This window comes from Sinohyriopsis cumingii, chromosome 19, assembly GCF_028554795.1.
Source record: "Sinohyriopsis cumingii isolate HCF-2022 chromosome 19, ASM2855479v2, whole genome shotgun sequence".
Classification (NCBI taxonomy): Eukaryota; Metazoa; Mollusca; class Bivalvia; order Unionida; family Unionidae; genus Sinohyriopsis; species Sinohyriopsis cumingii.
Window position 1 is genome coordinate 7,271,784 of NC_142979.1, and position 23,653 is coordinate 7,295,436.

Here is a 23,653-nt window from a genome sequence, read left to right on the forward strand (position 1 = left end):
TCAAAATATTTTACCAATTGAGAGTACACTAATTGGCTGTAATTTCCTTTCTGTAAAACTATTTTTCTCATGGTCTGGAACAACCTGTGCTACTTTGAAGTGGTCACAAAAAAGTTGAGGATGACCCCCAATCCCCGAAAATTAGATGGTCGATCCTTAATATAATATAGAGTGAAGTAATTATTAAACCTTCTATGAATCCATATTCTCAGACGGACATTCCAAATCTGTTTAATGCACCCCACCCCACCCCCTCCAACAAAGCTTGCAGTTAGCCAATGTTACACTTTATCATGGTAAAAAGTAGATGATTTTAATGCAAGTAATTACAGCAATATATATATATATATATATATATATATATATATATATATATATATATATATATATATATATAACAGCATTTATTTAATTTTGTTACTTTTGGACTTGGTCTTTTTGGCAATAGCCTCGTTATCATGTCTGAGATAAATCATACATGTCTAGATGACTCTTTTATGCAAATATTCAAGGGGCATGGCTTCAACATTGCACGTAGTCCTATAGGTATATCCTATGGGTATAACGGTACCAATTGCGCAAGTCCAGGTGGGCGGAGCTTAAGGTGTAGGAACATTATATTTCGAAATAAACAATAAAACTAGCTGTGATTGGTGCATTATGTAAGAGTTGTACTTTCTGTTACGCTTGCAAAATAGTTGTGCCTCCTAGCGACATGTGAGATTATGTTAATTCCTATCGAGACGATATTTTGTATTTTTTTATGCTTTTTTTAAAACGTGGTAAACATGTCTGAAACTGTCTGTTGTAACTAGATAACTCTTACCCCTGTTTAGTTCCAGCAGAGTTATCTCTCTTAAATGCACTGGAGTACCTGGTTTTGTTCTTGTCAAATTGACAATCTAACACTGCCTCTAGAAAAGTGTATGACAAGTAGGATAGAAAATATATTTATTTCCCCAAACATTAGCATTAAGGTCTATAGAAAAACAATTGGTACCGTGATACCTAAATGTAAGACCTCGACGTTGATGTTGATGTGGATCTCAAGCACTAAAACAAATACAACCTGTGCATTGTGGGACTACGATGCACTTAAAATATAGTAATTGAACATATTTAGAAATTAGCTGATAACATTTAAAAAAATTATTTTCTAAATGAAAATAAAGTTAATTTGAATTTTAATTGTTTTATTTTTGGGGTATTCATTGTTTATATTAATCCATTCACTCCGAAGTAGACCGGATGTCAGGGTGGACTGTCGAAGTGTACAGGGCAAGGAGCAACGGATAAACTTTGCTCAGAAGTGGTCATTTAGAATCAGTAAGGTACAAACTAATATTACATGGGGGAAAGGCGTGTAATGTCTTATTTACGTGTGTTAAGTGGGGAGAGTGTTATCATTAGTTTCTCTCAGAATCAAGTGCAAGTGCCATCAGGTATAAGGCATAGGTAGTCCTACAGGTAAGCGGTCTCTCTAAACACCCCAAGACTCTCCAAGAACACCCCCAGTGTTACATATATTGACACCAAAGCTCTCGAAAATGTACTAAGAAGCGAAAAAAAAAAAAAGCAAACACAAATACAGACATTGTTGCCATCAGTGATTAATAGTATTGGTTGATGTCCTATTTCCAATAACTTACGGTAACTAACTCTTATGCATCAAATCTCTTTAATTTTATAATATTATTAAACAATTTCCTCATTTAATGGCAATGCACCATACTTCTCTCATTTATTTTGTTATAAACTGTTTATATACAAATTTTCATTGTAAATCGTGCATCAGAATTTTTGACAGAGACGTTTAGAATACATGACCCAGTGTTACAAGCTCCACGCGAGTGATTTCCCTTGATTTTAAGGAGCCGTGAAGGAAAGTCCCACTGTAATTCCTTTCATTTTACATCAGTGTCATGCTTGATATATCAGATGTAATTTATCTAAACTGTCTGATTATACAGGTCATTTAATGATTGGTACAGTCACATAGACAATTATCAACAATAACTCACAAACCACCAAGTCGTTTAATTCTCTGTATGAATTACTCTGTATGAATTACTCTGTCTCTGTAGAGAATCAAGAGGACATGCCAATAATATTACCCAAATTACAGACTGATTAAAAGAAGAAAAATGATGAAACACACATAAATGGTTTATTTTAGAAGTTATTAATGTTTTCACAAGCATAGTAATAGAATATAAAAGGTAGATTTTCATCATTTTAAATTTATTTAATCAAGCAAGTTACTAGCTGAAATCAGAAGAAAAAAAGATATGAGCTATCTCATTTAAATTTAATTTTACCAAAATAACTTTCCAATGTTTCCATAAAGAAAATATAAAATTAACGTTTCGTAAATCAGGCCATTATCAGCACTATCAAACAGTAATGCATATTTATTGATTATTGAGTTCTCTAGCAAATCGTGCCTTCTTCACATTATATTTACAAAACAAATTGCATAAAGAGTTATTGATGAGTAAAACGATATTACAACATATCAAAGAGTTATTGATGAGTAAAACGATAGTATAATGTATCAAAGAGTTGTCGGAAACAGTACAAACGAACATTTGATATGTATTGATCCTGCCCTTCTGTACACAGACGCTTCTTACAGAACTTACAAGAGCTTTCTGGAACATATTGCTACAGAGCTAGATAGAGGTATTGAGTCTGTGGAAGTAAGAGTGCCAGAAATGATGGAATTTTAAAGTGATGATGAGAAAATTATAACCAAGCCAATAGAGCCTGTATTCACATTGGCTACACGCTATCTTTGCACTAAACATCTGAAGGATAATGTCAGGCACTTCCTTCAGAATAAAATATGGGTGGAAATGGGTGAACGTGATATAATAATGACTTAAATATTTGATACTGGTGTCATCACAGACACAAATACTACAATAGATTTTGAAAGTCGATTGGAATTTCTGGAAACAATCATCAGTGAACAGCATCTGACATTTTGCACCATACTTTATAAAGAACTTGAAACCAAGACTACATACATATTTTTTTGAAAACCTAGCTGCAAAAATACTGAACATGTGAATTTGAATAATGAAAATGCATCCATCAATAACATTCAACAACTTTCCGTTGACTGGAAACCACAACACGCACAAGATCTAATACATAAACTTTTCAGCATGACACAGTTCCATTTCATGGATGATGGAAGCGCTCTTCATGACAGCGGGAATTATCAGTTAACGAAAAAAGAACACATTTGCCACATACATGACAGCATCTGGAGGTGCAAATCCAAAAAGCAAAAGACAGATTTTCGCAAACGTCCTCAATGATATTAAATATATACAGTAATCAAAGTACATGAAATCACAAAATGGAATATGCACCGTAATTGATAAGGCTATTATTATTTTATACTACTAATATAAAATATATATTTTGTTTTGGAAAGTTAAATATTATTAAGAATTTATATGTATCTGTAATTGTAGTATTAATTTATCGTATAGAAGATTTCGCTACTAACTTCATGCTCAGTACTGATTAATTTAGAAATAAATTTAAATCTACAGAACATGAGATATATTGGTATTTAAAGTCAAACATTTACTACTTCGCAATTACTGCAAACAATGTTGGAGTCAGCCTGAAATATTAAAGTAAGATTTTTTTGCTAATCATTAATTGATTCAGTATTTAATTATTTACATTATGTTCTAAAAATAAAGAAATTCTAGAACTGTATGAAATACTTTTTTATCTAAAATGTATGAATATACAAGCATCATCTATGCTACTTGGTATGTTCAATTCAGAAATAAATAAATAAATATTTAAGACAGAATAAAAAAAGATCATGAATCATTACTCTAACCTGTACTGCAAATGCGATGCTGTGATTTCCCACATCTATTACAAGATAAAGCAAGCTGGCGAGGCCTGACGTGATTATGATATTTTACACAAGGATAAAACGCCATTGTCACAATTAACACAATTGAGTTCATATTATACCAAAATATATCCCATCGAAATGTCACAATATTAACTGTAATTACTATAAATTAATTCAAAATGTACACACAAGTATGCCTTTATTAAAGCTTAGGATAAAAACTAGCATGTAATGAAAATGTTTGCTGTTTTGTACAAATTTAAAGCATGTGGTGCGTTTAATTTTCAAACCTTTTTCTTTTCATTCAAATTAGCGTGCATTTATTAACCTAATAAAAGTGACTTTAACTATAATTAGCTGTTTACATCTTCTTTTTTTTAAATTTCAGACATCAATGAATAACCGTGTGATTAGTAGGAATGACCATTAGCAGTGTGCTAATTTTTGTTTCTATTAAAAATCGGATTTTTTATGCAAATTTCTAGTGTGCAGTAAATGTGATTTCTTTCATTCAGATTAGCGTGCATTCATTAACTTAATAAAAGTGACTTTAATTATAATTAACTGTTGACATTTTTTTCGGTGACTTAGAGATGTGTTGGTATCTTCTTTAATTGCAGATGTCAATGAATAATGGCATGATTAGTGGAAATTATTATTAGTGCTAATTATTATTTTAAATAGGCATGAATTGGGGGTGAATTGTCCCTTGACTGGAGTTGAAGTGTCTTGGGGTCGAAATGTCTTGGGAATTTTCTTGGGTCGAAATGTCTTGCTCCCATGTGGTATTGTTACTGATTTATAAATGTTGATAAATATTCACATTACTGCACCTGAACACACTTCGTCTAAATGGGAGTTATTTCTCTTGGCAACTCCTTCACCTTGCTACTTTTCCCGTTACATAAACAATCGCTAAATATTCACACTTTTTGTTTCTTTGTTTGTTTGTGTTGTAATTTAAAGTAGGTATTTATTAAGTCTTGATGTGTTCTTGGAGAGTCTTGGGGTGTATTGGGGTGTTTAGTGAGACCCTAAAGGTAAGACCTTGACGCTAATATTTATGTTTTGGGCGTCAGGCACTTAAACAAAACCAACATGAGCTATGTTTTACATTGTAGGAATAAAGGCTGAGGTTGCCGTCCTCATTTTACAAGAAAGCAGGTTAAATATGTAAGAATTTTTGTTAGGTATAATTGCGCATGGTTGGCAGGAAATTAGAAATAGCACTTGCCCTCGTACTGTACTCAGTGTACTGTGCAGTATCAGCCACTATTTCGAACTTGCGCCTGTAAAAAATGTAAGGATTTGTCAGGAACCATGTTTGAATTCTAGCTGAATGACACATGAGGCTTTTAGTCCTACACATAAGACCTTGATGCTGATATTTATGTTTTGGGCATCAGCACTAAAACATAAATAACTTGTGATACGTCTTACATGTAGGACTACTGAGGCTAAATTGTAGTGGAATAAATTTGAGCATTTTGTGATAATATGAGTCGAGTAATATTTTAAAATATGGAAGTGTCCGTTCACATGGCAGCCATGTACAGAATGTTTCAAAAACTATTTGTACGATTGCCGTCAGACCAACAAGTTTTTCGTCCTTTTTTTCGTGGCGGAGACCAATGGTGCTTGGCACGATTTGTGTTGGAGATATATGGTACCAATTGTTTTTCCATAGACCTCAGTGCTAATGTTTTATGAAATAAATACCACCATGTCAGCCAATTCTGCATGTTGGGTATTCTGTGCAACAATACATCATTTCTGTAAACAGTGAATAATGTGTTATTTCGGTTCAAAAATCAATTTTGTATCAAGAAAGAATGATCATAGTTTAATCAAGGAAAGTGATATTCATGAAGTGTACAAAAATATCCCACGTTTTGAATCGAAATGCACATGAAAATGTGATTTCTAAATGTCAACATGAAGACCCACTCCATGACCATCTTGAACTGGTAACCCAGAAAATCCGATTTACTAGATACCTTTTAGAATCATACAAATAAATACATTATATAAAAGATGTAAATGTATACTGTAAAACATTACTGCATTTTAATCCAAGTTTACAGTTTTGCAAGAAGTTGTCCCACATGTACAAAATTGTCTGCTACCCAACATGTCAACTTGCCACTAGAACATAAATTCTCAAGAAATTCTCCATGGTTGTTGTTTCTCGTCCATGTAATAGCTTACATTTTATAAAATGTTGAACTTTACTAAACCAGTTTAGTTTGCTTAATATCTCTTGCATTTATTGTCACTTTTACGTTGAATTTTGTAAAACTAGCTACCTAATTACTTGACTGAACTGCTGACAGAAACAGTCCAAAGTAATGCATTTCATTTCTATAGCCTGATGGATAAACATTACATCTTTTCTAAGCTGTGCGCAGAATAGGGGCCCTGAGTTTTCAAGTGGTCTAAAGCGCTCTCCGTTACGGATCACTGCCATTTCACCTCTGTCTGCGTGGGTTCAAGTCCAGGATTCGGCCAATGTAGATATGTGAGAAAGCATGCCAGTAGCTTTTCATGGGTCGGTGGTTCTTCCCAGGGTTTTCCCGGGTTCTTCCTCCACCATTAATACTGGCGGCCATGCATAGCCTATCATGTGCTGAAAAATCGTGTTAAACCCCACAACAACAACAACAACAACAACTGTGCACAGAATAGGCTGACATATATCGAGTCAGGAAAACACGGGTGGTATCCCCTGTGTCCAAACTCAATATTATTTTGAACAGAATATTTTGGTGACAGTTGCCTCTATTCAAATGGTAAGCATTGTTGTATTTTATTTTCGTCAGTCGAATTTGGTAGGCGTTTTGCTTTTTTATTGTTGACGGAAACCTTAGGTGTACAGACATGCCTAAGAGCATTGTATATTTCTATCCTACCTCAGCATGCAGGTCACACAATGTCATAGAGAACAATGTTCGATTGTCATTTTGACAAGGACAGAACCAGGTACTCCATTGCATTTAAGAGAGATAACTCTGCTGGAACTAGACAGGGGTAAGAGTTATCTAGTTACAACAGACACATTTTCAGTCATGTGTACCACATACAAAAAAAAAATATATAAAAAAAATAGGAATTAACATAATCTCATATGTTGCCAAGAGGCTCAACTGTTTATTAAGCCTAAGAGAAAGTACAACTCTTACATAATGCACCAATCACAGCTAGTTTTGTTGCTTATTTCTGAATACAATGTTCCCTACATCGTAAGATCCCACCTGTGGTTGCACAGTTGGTACCATGAAACCTGGAACATCACCGTTTCCATCTTGCAGACTACCTGGCTGCTCACCTGTAAGTAAAAAATGCTCTGTGAGTTGTGGCTTTAATTCCTTAAGACGGTAAGTACAATCCTCTTCTTTTGAGTTGTGGCTTTAAATCCTTCAGATGGTAAGTACAATCCTCTATCTGCCTCGGAAGCGGGAGGTTGTGGGTTCAATCCTCGGCCGAGTCATACCAAAGACTTACAAAAATGGTACTAACAGCTGCCTCGTTAGGTGCTCAGCATTAAGAGGTTTGTGTTAGGACTGGTTGGCCTGGTGTCAGGATAATGTGACTGGGTGGGACATCATGCTACATGTCTGTGGCATGATGCCCCAGTGCTAGACATAACTATAAACTGAAAGGCTATTTACACATCAGACTGTAAGTAAGGCTATCTGCACATCAAACTGTAGGTAAGGCTATCCACATGTCAAACTGTAGGTAAGGCTATCCACACGTCAAACTGTAGGAAAGGCTATCCGCACATCAAACTGTTGGAAAGGCTATCCACATCTCAAACTGTAGGAAAGGCTATCCACACGTCAAACTGTAGGAAATGCTATCCACACATCAAACTGTAGGAAAGGCTATTCATACATCAAACTGTAGGTAAGGCTATCCGCACATCAAACTGTAGGAAAGGCTATCCACACATCAAACTGTAGGAAAGGCTATCCGCACGTCAGACTTTATGAAAGGCTATGCACACATCAAACTAGGAAAGGCTATCCACACGTCATACTGTAGGAAAGGCTGTCCACATGTCAAACTGTAGGTAAGGCTATCCACACATCAAACTGTAGGAAATGCTATCCACACATCAAACTGTATGAAAGGCTATTTACACATCAAACTGTAGGTAAGGCTATCCGCACATCAAACTGTAGGAAGGCTATCCACATGTCAAACTGTAGGTAAGGCTATCCACACGTCAAACTGTAGGAAAGGCTGTCCACATGTCAAACTGTAGGAAAGGCTATCCACATGTCAAACTGTAGGAAAGGCTATCCACATGTCAAATTGTAGGTAAGGCTGTCCACACGTCAGACTGTAGGTAAGGCTATCCACACATCAAACTGTAGGAAAGGCTATCCACAAGTCAAACTGTAGGATAGGCTATCCACACGTCAAACTGTAGGAAAGGCTATCCACATGTCCAACTGTAGGAAAGGCTATCCACACGTCAGACTTTATGAAAGGCTATGCACACATCAAACTAGGAAAGGCTATCCACACGTCATACTGTAGGTAAGGCTATCCACACATCAAACTGTATGTAAGGCTATCTGCACATCAGACTGTATGTAAGGCTATCCACATGTCAAACTGTAGGAAAGCTATCCACATGTCAAACTGTAGGAAAGGCTATCCACATATCGAACTGTAGGAAAGGCTATCCGCATGTCAAACTGTAGGAAAGGCTATCCACATGTCAAACTGTAGGAAAGGCTATCCACATGTCAAACTGTAGGAAAGGCTATCCACATGTCAAACTGTTGGAAAGGCTATCCACATGTCAAACTATAGGAAAGGCTATCCACACATCAAACTGTTGGAAAGGCTATCCACACATCAAACTGTAAGAAAGGCTGTCCACACGTCAAACTGTAGGATAGGCTATCCACACGTCAAACTGTAGGTAAGGCTATCCACATGTCAAACTGTTGGAAAGGCTATCCACATGTCAAACTGTAGGAAAGGCTATCCACATGTCAAACTGTAGGAAAGGCTATCCACATGTCAAACTATAGGAAAGGCTATCCACATGTCAAACTGTAGGAAAAGGTTATCCACATGTCAAACTGTAGGTAAGGCAATCCACACGTCAAACTGTAGGTAAGGCAATCCACACGTCAAACTGTAGGTAAGGCTATCCACACGTCAAACTGTAGGTAAGGCTATCCACACGTCAAACTGTAGGTAAGGCTGTCCACATGTCAAACTGTTGGAAAGTCTATCCGCACGTCAAACTGTATGAAAGGCTATCCACACGTCAAACTGTAGGAAAGGCTATCCACACATCATACTGTAAGTATGGCTATCTGCACATCAGACTGTAGGTAAGGCTATCCACGTGTCAAACTGTTATAAAGGCTATCTGCACATCAAACTGTAGGAAAGGCTGTCCACATGTCAAACTGTTGGAAAGGCTATCCACACGTCAGACTGTAGGAAAGGCTGCCCGCACGTCAAACTGTAGGAAAGGCTATCCACACGTCAAACTGTAAGAAAGGCTGTCCACACGTCAAACTGTAGGTAAGGCTATCCACATGTCAAACTGTTGGAAAGGCTATCCACATGTCAAACTGTAGGAAAGGCTATCCACATGTCAAACTGTAGGAAAGGCTATCCACATGTCAAACTATAGGAAAGGCTATCCACATGTCAAACTGTAGGAAAAGGTTATCCACATGTCAAACTGTAGGTAAGGCAATCCACACGTCAAACTGTAGGTAAGGCAATCCACACGTCAAACTGTAGGTAAGGCTATCCACACGTCAAACTGTAGGTAAGGCTATCCACACGTCAAACTGTAGGTAAGGCTGTCCACATGTCAAACTGTTGGAAAGTCTATCCGCACGTCAAACTGTATGAAAGGCTATCCACACGTCAAACTGTAGGAAAGGCTATCCACACATCATACTGTAAGTATGGCTATCTGCACATCAGACTGTAGGTAAGGCTATCCACGTGTCAAACTGTTATAAAGGCTATCCGCACATCAAACTGTAGGAAAGGCTGTCCACATGTCAAACTGTTGGAAAGGCTATCCACACGTCAGACTGTAGGAAAGGCTGCCCGCACGTCAAACTGTAGGAAAGGCTATCCACACGTCAAACTGTAAGAAAGGCTGTCCACACGTCAAACTGTAGGATAGGCTATCCACACGTCAAACTGTAGGTAAGGCTATCCACATGTCAAACTGTTGGAAAGGCTATCCACATGTCAAACTGTAGGAAAGGCTATCCACATGTCAAACTGTAGGAAAGGCTATCCACATGTCAAACTATAGGAAAGGCTATCCACATGTCAAACTGTAGGAAAAGGTTATCCACATGTCAAACTGTAGGTAAGGCAATCCACACGTCAAACTGTAGGTAAGGCAATCCACACGTCAAACTGTAGGTAAGGCTATCCACACGTCAAACTGTAGGTAAGGCTATCCACACGTCAAACTGTAGGTAAGGCTGTCCACATGTCAAACTGTTGGAAAGTCTATCCACACGTCAAACTGTATGAAAGGCTATCCACACGTCAAACTGTAGGAAAGGCTATCCACACATCATACTGTAAGTATGGCTATCTGCACATCAGACTGTAGGTAAGGCTATCCATGTGTCAAACTGTTATAAAGGCTATCCGCACATCAAACTGTAGGAAAGGCTGTCCACATGTCAAACTGTTGGAAAGGCTATCCACACGTCAGACTGTAGGAAAGGCTGCCCGCACGTCAAACTGTAGGAAAGGCTATCCACACGTCAAACTGTACGAAAAGCTATCCACACGTTAAACTGGTCAACACGTTACAGATAGTTTTTTTTAAAATTAGTTGGAACAGTTTTATGTGAAATGCACTCTTAATAATGTTCTGTTTTTGAATACCTTTGAAATTTATAAAGAAATATTTTGTTGCTTTAATTATATTTAAAATATTGTAATAATTTAATGCTTTGATCATATATTGATAATAATAATAAGCAATACTATGAAGCAATAATATATGTCAATATATATTATTGCTTCGTATGGAAATAAGGGTTATTTTTGGTGAAAAGGACATTCATTATATAAAAATGACTCGTTATATAAATGCAGAACAGAATCATCATCAGCTATACCTTTTCTTAACTTTTCCAGCTATTTAATGTCATTTTACTTCAAACTTGATGTATTTATTAAAAAGGAGTAAACACATTCAGTGCTGTTGCCTATTAATTTGTGTTGCAAAATAAATCATTGATAATTAGGAGTTGCCTAGTGTTAAGTTATTCCCTCAGTATAATCATAAACGTTAAAGTTAAAAATATTTTATTTGAAGTTTTTACTAACTGTGGTAAATGTAAATTCCTTGTGTGACATAGCATTTCATTGTATAAAATTTAACAATGATAAGGAAGGAACATGACCTTAGAACAATAATAAAAATACAGTTAGCTGGAAATAACAACCCTAACCAGATTACAAGATTAAGAAGACCATGAGGTTGGGAAAATGTTTAGAACTCTGTCAGCAAAATGGAGAATTATGAATGAAAGTCAGGATATATTTAACAAGTATGGCAAATTTTTTTAGTTCCATGAGGCAATCAGCGCATGCAAATATACATGTATGCATAATTTACAAATATATGGCAGTGAAATACATAAAATAATGATGTAAACAAATAAATACACCATTCCATGAGATATAAATCAATGCATCAAAATGATCGAGAAGCGCTGTTGCATTTTCCTGCAAGAAAACAATGGTTAACTAAACAAAGTTATAATTTCATGGTATGGAAAGTGACTTTTGGTTTTTATTTGTAACTAATTACTAGTCTGCTATTATAATTTTCTTAATATTTTGAGGGAATACTTGGAACCATTAAAAACTGGTATACCTCAAATGAAAATAAGTTGTATGTTGAAATTCATTTTGCGTTTGAGTTAAGTCTGAAATTTTATGAATGATCTTCAATCAAATCATATAATGAACACATGCTTGTTACATATTAAATATTGCTTCATACATGTAGAAGCTTGGAAATGGGGGAGTCTAAGCTTATAGTTGCATTTTTACTGGTTTGGCTCATAACTTGTAAATGAATTTGTTACAAGTATGTTGGAAGTGAATGAACCAGTTTTTTTGTGGACCTGATAATCACTCGTTCATGAACATAAGAGCATTAAATCAAATGGAATGCAACAATGGGTTAAATGCTATCTGTTGGGGACATTATGCAGTTAGTGAGGACCTGCAAGAAGCATGACTTTATGTCCGCATTTACATGGCTTCCAGAAGTCCTGTGTTTCGCCTACAAAAACAGCATGCTATTAAACAGCAGGCTTGGAGCAAGACAAGACATTTACCCACCTTCTAATTTTTATCTCCTTATCAGCAGGATGATTACCTCGTATTATTTCAAGCTTTTGATCGACTAGGATTGGAATTCAGCATTAAAGTAAACTGAGTATGTCTCCACTAGGAATGAGAATTGGATTGGTGCATGGATGGATTCTTTGCCTATACTGAACAATCCATCTGCTTGAGAATTCCTTTGCATGCTGGGTTTGCTGAAATTGGTAGAGGGTGTCTTAGTCCTGGATTGCCTTCTTGGGCTCTCATTACAGTGATTCTGAGGTCCAAATGGAGGCCAAACATTTGACCATAGGACCAACTTTCACAATCTGCAAAATATGAAGTTCCACTCGAAGGTAGGAAAACCTCATTGGAGTTGCCTTGGTGATGCTTCTGCAAGCATAACCTTTGGCAATCACAATCTGTATGAATGTAAACACAGAGGACTGGGGGTAAGTGAAGTCTCCTATCATTTCAAGATGCCAGTGGAGTGTTGCCTCCACTCAGTATCATTATTTACCTATCAATAATCTTGAGGTGAAATCCGTTCTGAAAGCTTTTCATTGGCTACAGGACTACCAGAATGGGAAAGGAGTTCTCATTCTGTCCAACAACTCCACTGTGGTGACTCGTCTCAAACTGCAATGCAGATCCAAGTCCCCAGACTTTTGTATTCTTGTTTGGGAATGTCTTAAGTGGTATCCTCAGCGACAAATCCATGCTCAAGTTTGACATATTCTAGGCTGGCTATTGTTTTGGTGGACTGATTGTCCTGCAAGAAGGAACTAACAAACAGAATGGTCTCTTCATCCCTCTGTTTACATTTGATAGGTGCCCGATGGGATCAACCTATGATAGGCCTATTGGTGACGAGGTGGAATGCCAAAACTCCAACCTTTGTCTCACCAGTACTGGATCCAAAGGTCTGTATAATTGATGTTCTTTCTATACCCTTTGGAACAAACAGTTCTCACAAGAAGTGGTGAAGAATCCCTCAAATGAAATGGCCCTTCCACCTCAAAGGCATGCCAAGGCACATAGACAATAGAAATATATAGAATTCAAGTTGGTGCATACAGGAACACTTTATTTGACTGCAGGCATACATACCTCAATGGCTAACTTCCTGTGACTCTTTGATGAGAAATAGTTAATACCATGACCAACCACAATTCCATGATCACTAGTATACTGGTACCACAGTTAAAACCTACCATTCCATGATCACTGGTACCACAATTAAAACCTACCATTCCATGATCACTGGTACCACAATTAAAACCTACCATTCCATGATCACTAGTACACTGGTACCACAGTTAAAACCTACCATTCCATGATCACTGGTACCACAGTTAAAACCTACCATTCCATGATCACTGGTACCACAATTAAAACCTACCATTCCATGATCACTAGTACACTGGTACCACAGTTAAAACCTACCATTCCATGTTCACTAGTACATTGGTACCACAGTTAAAACCTACCATTCCATGATCACTGGTACAGTGGTACCACAGTTAAAACCTACCATTCCATGTTCACTAGTACATTGGTACCACAGTTAAAACCTACCATTCCATGATCACTGGTACACTGGTACCACAATTAAAACCTACCATTCCATGATCACTGGTACACTGGTACCACAGTTAAAACCTACCATTCCATGATCACTAGTACACTGGTACCACAATTAAAACCTACCATTCCATGATCACTAGTACACTGGTACCACAATTAAAACCTACCATTCCATGATCACTAGTACATTGGTACCACAGTTAAAACCTACCATTCCATGTTCACTAGTACATTGGTACCACAGTTAAAACCTACCATTCCATGATCACTGGTACATTGGTACCACAGTTAAAACCTACCATTCCATGATCACTAGTACATTGGTACCACAATTAAAACCTACCATTCCATGATCACTGGTACATTGGTACCACAATTAAAACCTACCATTCCATGATCACTGGTACACTGGTACCACAATTAAAACCTACCATTCCATGATCACTAGTACATTGGTACCACAATTAAAACCTACCATTCCATGATCACTGGTACACTGGTACCACAGTTAAAACCTACCATTCCATGTTCACTGGTACATTGGTACCACATTTAAAACCTACCATTCCATGATCACTGGTACACTGGTACCACAATTAAAACCTACCATTCCATGATCACTGGTACACTGGTACCACAGTTAAAACCTACCATTCCATGATCACTAGTACACTGGTACCACAGTTAAAACCTACCATTCCATGTTCACTAGTACATTGGTACCACAGTTAAAACCTACCATTCCATGTTCACTAGTACATTGGTACCACAGTTAAAACCTACCATTCCATGATCACTGGTACACTGGTACCACAATTAAAACCTACCATTCCATGGTCACTAGTACATTGGTACCACAATTAAAACCTACCATTCCATGATCACTGGTACATTGGTACCACAGTTAAAACCTACCATTCCATGATCACTGGTACACTGGTACCACAATTAAAACCTACCATTCCATGATCACTGGTACACTGAATTATCATGGAAAAGAGGGTATCAGACAAACCAAAGACCTCACTGATTTCTATCCATTTGGATTATACATGTTCAGTGAAATTGGATCATTATCCAAGTGGAATTTATTATGGGTATTAGCCTGGCTGGGCAAATACACCATTTGAACTACATGTACTTGCAGGAGCTTCATTGGTTCACCTCTCATACAAGTTCTGACTCCTCACTGCATTGGCAAGTGGCAGCCAGAATCAGCAAAAAATCTCCTATTGGTGGACCCATCTACATGCAGTTCTGACAACATGAGTCATGATGGCTACTGTTCATGGTAATAAGTCCTGTCTTCTTTATCTCAAGATCATCTACAGGACCCAGGTCAAGCTCTGAGGTGGTACTTCAGAAAGACTGAACCATTTCATCATTCAACAGCTTCATAAGGATGTGGCTTTCACAGCTTCTTTTAGATTTATGGGATGGAAATATTTTCCCTTTCAAAGCTGCTCCCTGACATGGATTCTGTTTTCTAGAACTCACATACCTTAGGGGACCAGAGATGGTCTTTCTCTGGGAAGGAGATGTATCACCTTCCATGCCTTAGCGATTTTCCTACGGTATTATGATTGGATAACATATTTGATATAGGTTTTCTCAACAATAATTATAATACATATACAGCCTCCCTGTATTTATTTTGATCTAACCAGATCTGCCTTCACATTATGAGATGACAGATCTGGTCTGTGCAGTTTTTAGTTGGGCTTGGCTTGTAAGCAAGTATATATGGTACCTGGGTGGGCCTGTGTGACCAAGTGGTCTAAAGCACTCACAGTTACGGATCACTGCCATCTTACCTCTGTCTGCTTGGGTTCGAGTCCTGGGTTTGGCCAATTTGGGTATGTGAGAAAGCTTGCCAGTAGTTTCTTGTGGATCGGTGGTTCTTTCAGGGGTTTTCCTGGGTTCTTCCTCCACCATTTATACTGGCCGCCATGTATAGCCTATCTTGTGCTGAAAAATGGCGTTAAACCCTACAACAACAACAACATACATGGTACATGCCAAAAAGTAAAAGTTTCTGTAAACTGTGTTATGTTGGCACAGTTGAGTTGGATGATGAAGCAGATTTGACTGATATGTGTAAGAACTACATCTATGACCATAAACATATAGAGTATGTATATTTAATTTGATGTATTGTGGTTTCTTCTTTTATTTTGTTTTTTGCCATGGGGAAAAAAAGTATTAGGGATGGCAACAGGGCTGGTTGGCTGACCAGCAGCACAGATAGTTTTTTGTTTGGCCCTATTACTTTTGATCAGATTAAAGCATCCCTTTGGTTTGTGAAAACTCTTGCTCGTATCTGGACAGCTCAAGAGTCAGACCTGAAAACTCTTACAGCTCAAGAGTCAGACCTGCAACACACAAAGTGTGAGTTTCATACACTATTTATTCAGCTTGATATGAAAATACTGTTTCAACATGGAAGGAAAGATTGTTTGTGCACAAATGCTAATGATAATATTATATAAATCATCTGGAGTCTTTTAATGTGAAATTGAATATATTCCTATTTTTCAGTTTGAGATACTGACACCCACAACATGGCAGCATCCAATTTAACCCCTGGTTTTGACCAGACAAACTTAAAAATGCTAGAGGAGCAGCTTCTGTGTGATGTCATATTTGAGGCTGGAGGAGAAAGGATTGGAGCTCACAAATTCATCCTTGCTAGCCGCAATTCAACTTTCCGTTACAGATTTCTTGAGGCACCAAATGAGATCTACTTTGACCTTGCAGATAAGGATCCAAAAATTGTATGGACATTTTTTAGGTTAGCTTGGTTTACATGAGGAATTTTTGTAATGTGAGTCATTCTCAAAGAGAATAAGAGCACCCACTAAAAATATCTCAGTATAATTATAATAATATTAATAATAGTAATAATATTAATAACAATAATAATAATAATTTCTTTACTTAGAGAAGGTTACTCATTACTAGAAGACCATTCTCCATAAAGGCATTTTCTGTAGAGTTCAGTAACACACACACACAAGTTTCTGATGGTCAGTACCATATGTACCCAGGCTTTATTTTTCACCGTTACCATCTTATCGTTTTGATTTCAACTATTTGTTTTTTATATCGCTGGTCAATATGAGACTTTTTATAAGTTTTAAAGGATTATACATATATCATTTTGTTTGGTGCTAAATAGCCTAACAGTACCGATGCGCCGTTAAAACTCAATCAATCAATCAATCAATCAATCAATCCAGGCATCCAAGTTCTCAATAATTTTATAAATTAATTTCAAATTTCACAAATGGAACTTGTGTACTTTGGATAAAATTCACTCAGGAAATGTTTAATGATGCATGCAAAATAAGATAAAATTTGCATATTTAAAAATGACCGTAGGTGTTGATGTAACTTGTAAAAGCAATAGACATAATCTTAAACTGGGTGAATATCAAGAAAAATATGCTTTTGATGATAATCTTAAGGTGTACAGCTCTCCCTTATTATAAAGTGTTAATCCGGGATCATGGATGACAGCAGCTTTGTGTTCTAAACCATGTTACAGTGAGAACTGTTTTGTACAGAATTGAAATATATTGAGAACAGTGTTATACACAAAACTGTGCCAGAGTGGAAATGAACACATTTTTTTTTTAAAATGTTGTTTTTAAAAGGAAAAAAAAGATATAACAATAAGCTTCACCGTTTTCTTGCAGCCTGTGTTGTTATACCTTGGTATGATTTGGTCATGGTTGCCTTGGTGGTTCTTTGTTATATCTGGAGTCACATTACCAAGAATCACATTATAATGAGGGAAAACTGTAATTCCAGTTGAACTATGCCATCTTGACCCATGTCACTGTTTTGCTGAATGCAGAGATATTTTCTGGATGGAAGATTAAAATGTTACCATAAGGCAGTCTCATAGATGCTTATTTATTACAGTAATGATATGCATGGCTAATAAAGAAACCGAACCAAAATGAAACATTGGAATATTTTTGGTGGAATGTTTCATTGATTATGCATTGGAGTTGCCGTGTTGTCAGATCAGTAGATGAGTATGAATTTGTACCAGCATTTCTTGGAGATAAGATGGGGGTGTTACATTTAATGTATTAAGCACTAAAATAACCTTTTGATATTCAAGTTATTTATTTCTAGCCACTGCAGTTCTTCACATAAATAAACAGTAGATGCATCACATCTATGAGGATACTGCCATTTTCAGCAGTTTTTGAAGACAATCCAATATTGTTTGAACAGTTTTCCCATACTGTTAAACAGTAATCAGAAAATACAGTCAAACCTGCACTATCAGCAGTCACCTTTATATAGCAGTCACCTGGTTTCATTGGCCATTCCAGGGGCCCCGAGTGGCCAAGTGGTCTAAAGCACTCTTTGTTACAGATCACTGCCATCTCACCTCTGTCTGCGGCGGTTCGAGTCTAAGATTCAGCCAATGTGGGTATGTGAGAAAGCTTGCCAGTAGCTTCTCGAGGGTCGGTGGTTCTTTCCGGGGTTTTCCCGGGTTCTTCCTCCACCATTAATACTGGCCGCCATGTATAGCCAATCGTGTGCTGAAAAATGGCGTTAAACCCCACAACAACATCATTGGCCATTCCCATCCCCCCCCCCCCCATGAGATTTCTCCTGTAAAACTAATGAAAAACTGGTGTGTTAAGGTGTCTTATCATGTTTATATTCACCATGGTAATTTCTGTCTGTCTCCTTTGCATTGATTAAAGCCACAATATTTCTTCAGGTCTTGAATTTACCAGAAATTTCTTTATTGCCAGAATGACCAGTAGACTAATAAATTGACTGCTGCTGATTCTTCACTTGCCCGTCTCACAAATCAATAACGTTACCAGTCATTGGACTGTTGAAATTATGAAAACTTCTAGTCAAGTATGAAATGTACTTGATTGGGCTAGTAGAATATTGCTTGTTTTGAGCCCTGTGCATAGATATTCATTGTTGAAATTAATAATTGTAATTCTTAATAGGTCGTGCTGTTAACTGTACTAATTAATTTGTCAGAGATTTTGAGACTTAATTTTGCTCCAGTTTTGCATTAGGTTATCAAATTTTATCTGTTCTGCAATTTCTGTCAGTCTTTGCTGCACAATAGACTGGACTTCAGCATAATTATAAGTTCTTCCTGTGTATATTGTTACAACGCTAAAGTGAAATTTTGCTTTCAAACAAAACTCATTTCTGTCAGATAATGGATTGTAACTATTGTTTTTAAAAAAAATCAGTTAATTTTTAAAGTAATACAGTAGCATGGGGAAGTCTGCGTAAATCCTTATGAATTGTGGTTGAATGAATATTACAAGTTCTTCAAGAACACAGAACTGAGAATTAAAACTTTTGCACATTTGTTAATATATGTAAACTGGAAATTGAATTTAAAAGGCATCATATGTCTTTGAACAAAAGTGATCTGTCAGTCATTAAGTTGACGCTTTTCATACTTGGCCAAGGTGTTACTTTTGAGACAGCAGACTCTGATTTAGTATACAAATACTGAGCTTACCTTTTGTGTGAATGTACATGTGTGTGAATGTACATGTTTGTGTGTGTGTGTGCAAAAATATACTGAGTGAATAGTTGAAGAAATCTTGAGTTAAATCCTTTTTCAGCCAAATTTATGAATGATACATTTATGTTGTGAATGGTTTGAAAAGGATGTTATGCCAATTGCCTGAAATGATGAAAAGAAAAATGAAAATGATATTCTGTGCATAGTATTTGTTCTAAAACTAAGTTTGAAATGTGAACCTGTGTACTGAGGTCATCGGTTTACAAAGTTTACTTGACCTTTTCCAATGGATGGTCACTATTATAAGAACTGTATACATGCATCCACTAAAATATAAATTTCTGGTTTTAAAGGGGATGGTATTCTTAATCTTTTGTACAAGAGTTATTTTAGAAGTAGGCACTTTGCAGACTTTGTCAACCTTGACTGTTTCAAGTACCCATGACCTAGGTAAGAATGCCTTTGCTCTATGTACTAGGTCAGCACTGTATGTGGAGTAATAACCCCTTATTGTTAGACTTCATCTCTGCTTATTACCTCCCTTGCCTGTAATTGGATTTCTTTATTGGACGGTTGTTTGTTGTATACATAGCTGATCATAGCTATGTTTCTTGTTGGTATAAATGTACACTTTATTAAACTAAGAGGTGGAATGTGGGAGATTATGGATGTGTGGAGATGGTTGTGGTGATGACTATGATGAAGAAAGGCTTTGAAAAATAAGAATTTCTGTTTTTTTGCAGATATCTCTACACTGGTATGGTAGAAGTTACTGCAACCAATGCAAATGTACTCTTTGACGTAGCTGAAGAATACCAAGCTGAAGATCTCATTGGAAAGTGTGTATCTGTCCTTGCTTCTTCTCTCTCTCCAGAGTCAGCATGCATGTTCATGAAGAGGTACCACAATTATGCTCCTTGTGATGTTGTTGAAAACTGCATTAAATTCATAGTGGCGAACTCACAGGCTCTCTACACTGATCAGCTGGCAGCACTGCCACAACCATGTTTGCAGGCAGTGCTTGCATCTGAGGGTTTGGCCTTAGCTGAGGAAGAAGTCTATAAAATTGCCATGAAGTGGGCTGAAGCTCAGTGTGGGCTCCAAAACCTGGTGGTTACAGGAGGGAACCAAAGAAAGGTTCTTGGAGATGCCTTCTCTGAAATCCGATTTCCCATTATGAATAAAGATTATTACATGGACCATGTGAGTAACAAGGGAATTCTAACGGCTGAAGAAGAGAAAGGGATTTTATTGTACTTTCTGCAAAAGAAGACAGGGACTCTAAACTTACCCTTCAAAGCATACCAGAGAGGCAATAAGCCAAAGCTCGTGTTGATGAGATTTCAAAATGAGAAACCAGGATGGCATTGTCAGGGCCAAAAAAAGGATGCAATATGTTTCTTACCCTCTGCAACTATCACTTTACATGGGATAAAGATATATGGGAAATGTGACCAAGCAGGGCAAATAAATGCATCAGTCATTGTCCAAGATAATAGTCACATACTGACCAGTGTAACTGCCCAGTTGCAAACCAATACCACTGATTATTTGTATGATGTACTTTTTAATCAGCCTGTGGTATTGAATGGTGGTGTTGAATACCACATTATTTGCATCTTGGAAGGTGGGAGGACTTATTTTGGAAATGATGGACGGGAAACTGTCAATGAAAATGGTGTTAAGTTCAAATTTAAACGTAGTCAATTTTGCACAAACAGCACTGTTGTCAAAGAAGGACAGATTCCTGGACTAATTTACTCTCTTTAATCCTTCAAGTACATCAGAGTTGACATTTTCATGTATATTGCACATTGTAAATAAAATGATTCATAGACACTGTAGAATGCCAGTGTTAAACACTGCATGCCAACCCATACCAACCGCTTTGGTGGCCTAGTGGTTAGAGCATCCGCCTCGGATGCGGGAAGTTGTGGGTTCGATCACCGGTTGAGTCATACCAAAGACTTATAAAAATGGTGCTAACAGATGCCTTGCTTGGCACTCAGCATTAAGAGGTTAGTGTTATTACTTAGGACTGGTCGGCCTGGTGTCAGGATAATGTGACTGGGTGGGAAATCATGCTACATGTCTACAGCATGATGTCCCAGTGCTAGACATCACTCTAAACTGCCGTACTGCATACATTATAGTGATATGACTGAAAAATTGTTAAAGCTACGTTAAAAATCTAAATCACACACCAACCCATACCATTCATTCTTTTCAATGTATCGAATGAAAGTTTTGATAGGCATTCAGTTAAGGGCTGTTCCATTTAAAAAGACATGGTACCCAGGAAAGGCAGTTTTAAAAAATCATATGCCAGGGTACTTTGATTTCATAGAGTTCATATTAAAATGATAAGAAAATTATAAATTGCATCTATGGGTGAGTAACCCACTTTAAAAGTGCTTTCCATGGGTCCCATATGTTTTAATGGAACAGACCTTAAGAGATCCATGTTTCTTTTCACATTGAACATTTTTAAACAAAGTAAAGGATTCTACTAAGTGGTGATACTTGTTGAAATTTTAGAAAACAATTTCTTTTTAGATATTTTGCTTTTGCATAGTATGGCTTGGTCTGTAATTAGGGCATGTAGTATTTGTGAGGTCCCTTTTTGTTAACCTTTGTACCAGAGGAATGTACCTTGATTTTGAGACAGTGTTTGCAAACTTTGTATTCATGTAAAATTAATGTATGTTGTTACATCTGTTACTGGCTTAAAGATAAGAATTAATTTGAACAAAGAAAATCATTGATATTCCATATGATCTTTAATAAGGAAATGAACATTTTATCAAAGAAACTTTGTTACTGAATTATTTATAATTATAATCATACCAGTTATTCAGATATGATCATATTTCATAATACATTATAAACTCTTAAAAGTAAAATGATTTCTTGATATTTCTTGAGACCAATAAAAAACTTTCCAAAACATTAGTAAATTTAATGTGCTATCTGACTTGTACAACATCAAAGTTACTGAAATTTATGATAGACTTCATTGAATTTTGACATTATAATGCTCTTTATGAAAGGGCTGTAGAAAGCCCCCACCCCACCCCACCCAACTTAAAAATGTGTTTGAATTGGTTCAAATATATAAGGATTTGCTTGTGTTTATTGTGGTTTTACAACTAAACTTAAAGTGTAAAACCACCATTTTTATCTTCTAATTCTCAAAACAGAATCATTGTTTTTTAATGCTCTGTAAATGACTTTGACATTATTAATTAAATGAACAACTAGACATGTATTATTAACCTTTGGAAAATAGGAGCTATGCATGGTGGACTTGGATTTCTTAACAAGATGTATTTTAACCAGACAATAAACAATTTGGTCAATAGATTTTTAGCATTTATTATTACACACCCCCCCCCACAACGAATTGCAATTGATTAATATGATTCTTATCTGTCCATCCATCCTTTCTGACCATCCATCCTTCCTATCAGAGCTTTAAACAGACTCTCATATAAAATGCTAAATTACACTATCTCCAAAAATTAAAATGAAATTGTTTTAGACTGTTGTTTTGGCTGGTTTCATGAGTTTATGTAAACATACCCTGTGTATAGAATATGCAATACAGGGACAACAGCTATTATTTGAGGCAATCTGTTATTTTCAAGTGACATCACAAAACATGTATACCTCCAAACTGGCACCTAACAACATTGTTCTTCCCACATAATTATGAAGGCACGTTTCACTTTGTGCGTTAGGATATCCTAATACATTACGTTCTTTTGTGCGTGTCAACCGACTGAGACTGAACGCATGTCAATCTGATGTTCAGTAAGGCAGTCTTGAAAATCTTGCTATTGCTACTTCTCCTGGAGTTCTCATCAGAAGACTTCTTGTGATGTCTGGTTGTTCCTAATGAAAATGGTGCTTGTCTAATGTCCAATATGGCCATCACAGCGGACATCTTGAAAATTATATCACAATTTGTTCTTCAAATACGTTACCCAATCATAATACCTTAGGAGATCTACTACCTCGCAGATCCATCCCACCCAGATGCGTCTCTTTGCTAAAGGGAGCTGAAAGTCTGCCAACCTATGTGGTGGTCAGGCAGAGTGATCTCCCCTTAAGTAGATGACTTCGCAGCATAAAAATACCTCAGTTACTACTTCAACTCATGCCAAGAAGTGCACTTTATTCACAGTAAACTTCACAAAAGCCAGAATCAACTTGGAAGATGTACTGCTACAAGTTGGAGAAATGTTTCCTTTTAAGGAAAGTATACTCCATCTGTATTTCCAATTTGA

At 36.8% G+C, this 23,653-nt stretch overlaps 1 protein-coding gene across 2 annotated transcripts; it reads left to right on the forward strand.

Annotated features, from left to right (window-relative positions):
• Positions 1–1,210: 1,210 nt before the first annotated feature.
• Positions 1,211–22,723, forward strand: LOC149775103 (BTB/POZ domain-containing protein 6-like). Of its 2 annotated transcripts, none has more exons than XM_089943271.1 (3): positions 1,211–1,326; positions 16,373–16,625; positions 20,108–22,723. In XM_089943271.1, the coding sequence occupies exons 2-3, from the start codon at positions 16,396–16,398 to the stop codon at positions 21,132–21,134; spliced, it is 1,257 nt and encodes a 418-aa protein (XP_089799397.1). In that variant the 5' UTR covers positions 1,211–1,326; positions 16,373–16,395; the 3' UTR covers positions 21,135–22,723. The 2 variants fall into 2 exon arrangements, with proteins under 2 accessions (XP_089799397.1, XP_089799396.1); XM_089943270.1 differs by having other exon boundaries at positions 1,244–1,331.
• Positions 22,724–23,653: the final 930 nt, after the last annotated feature.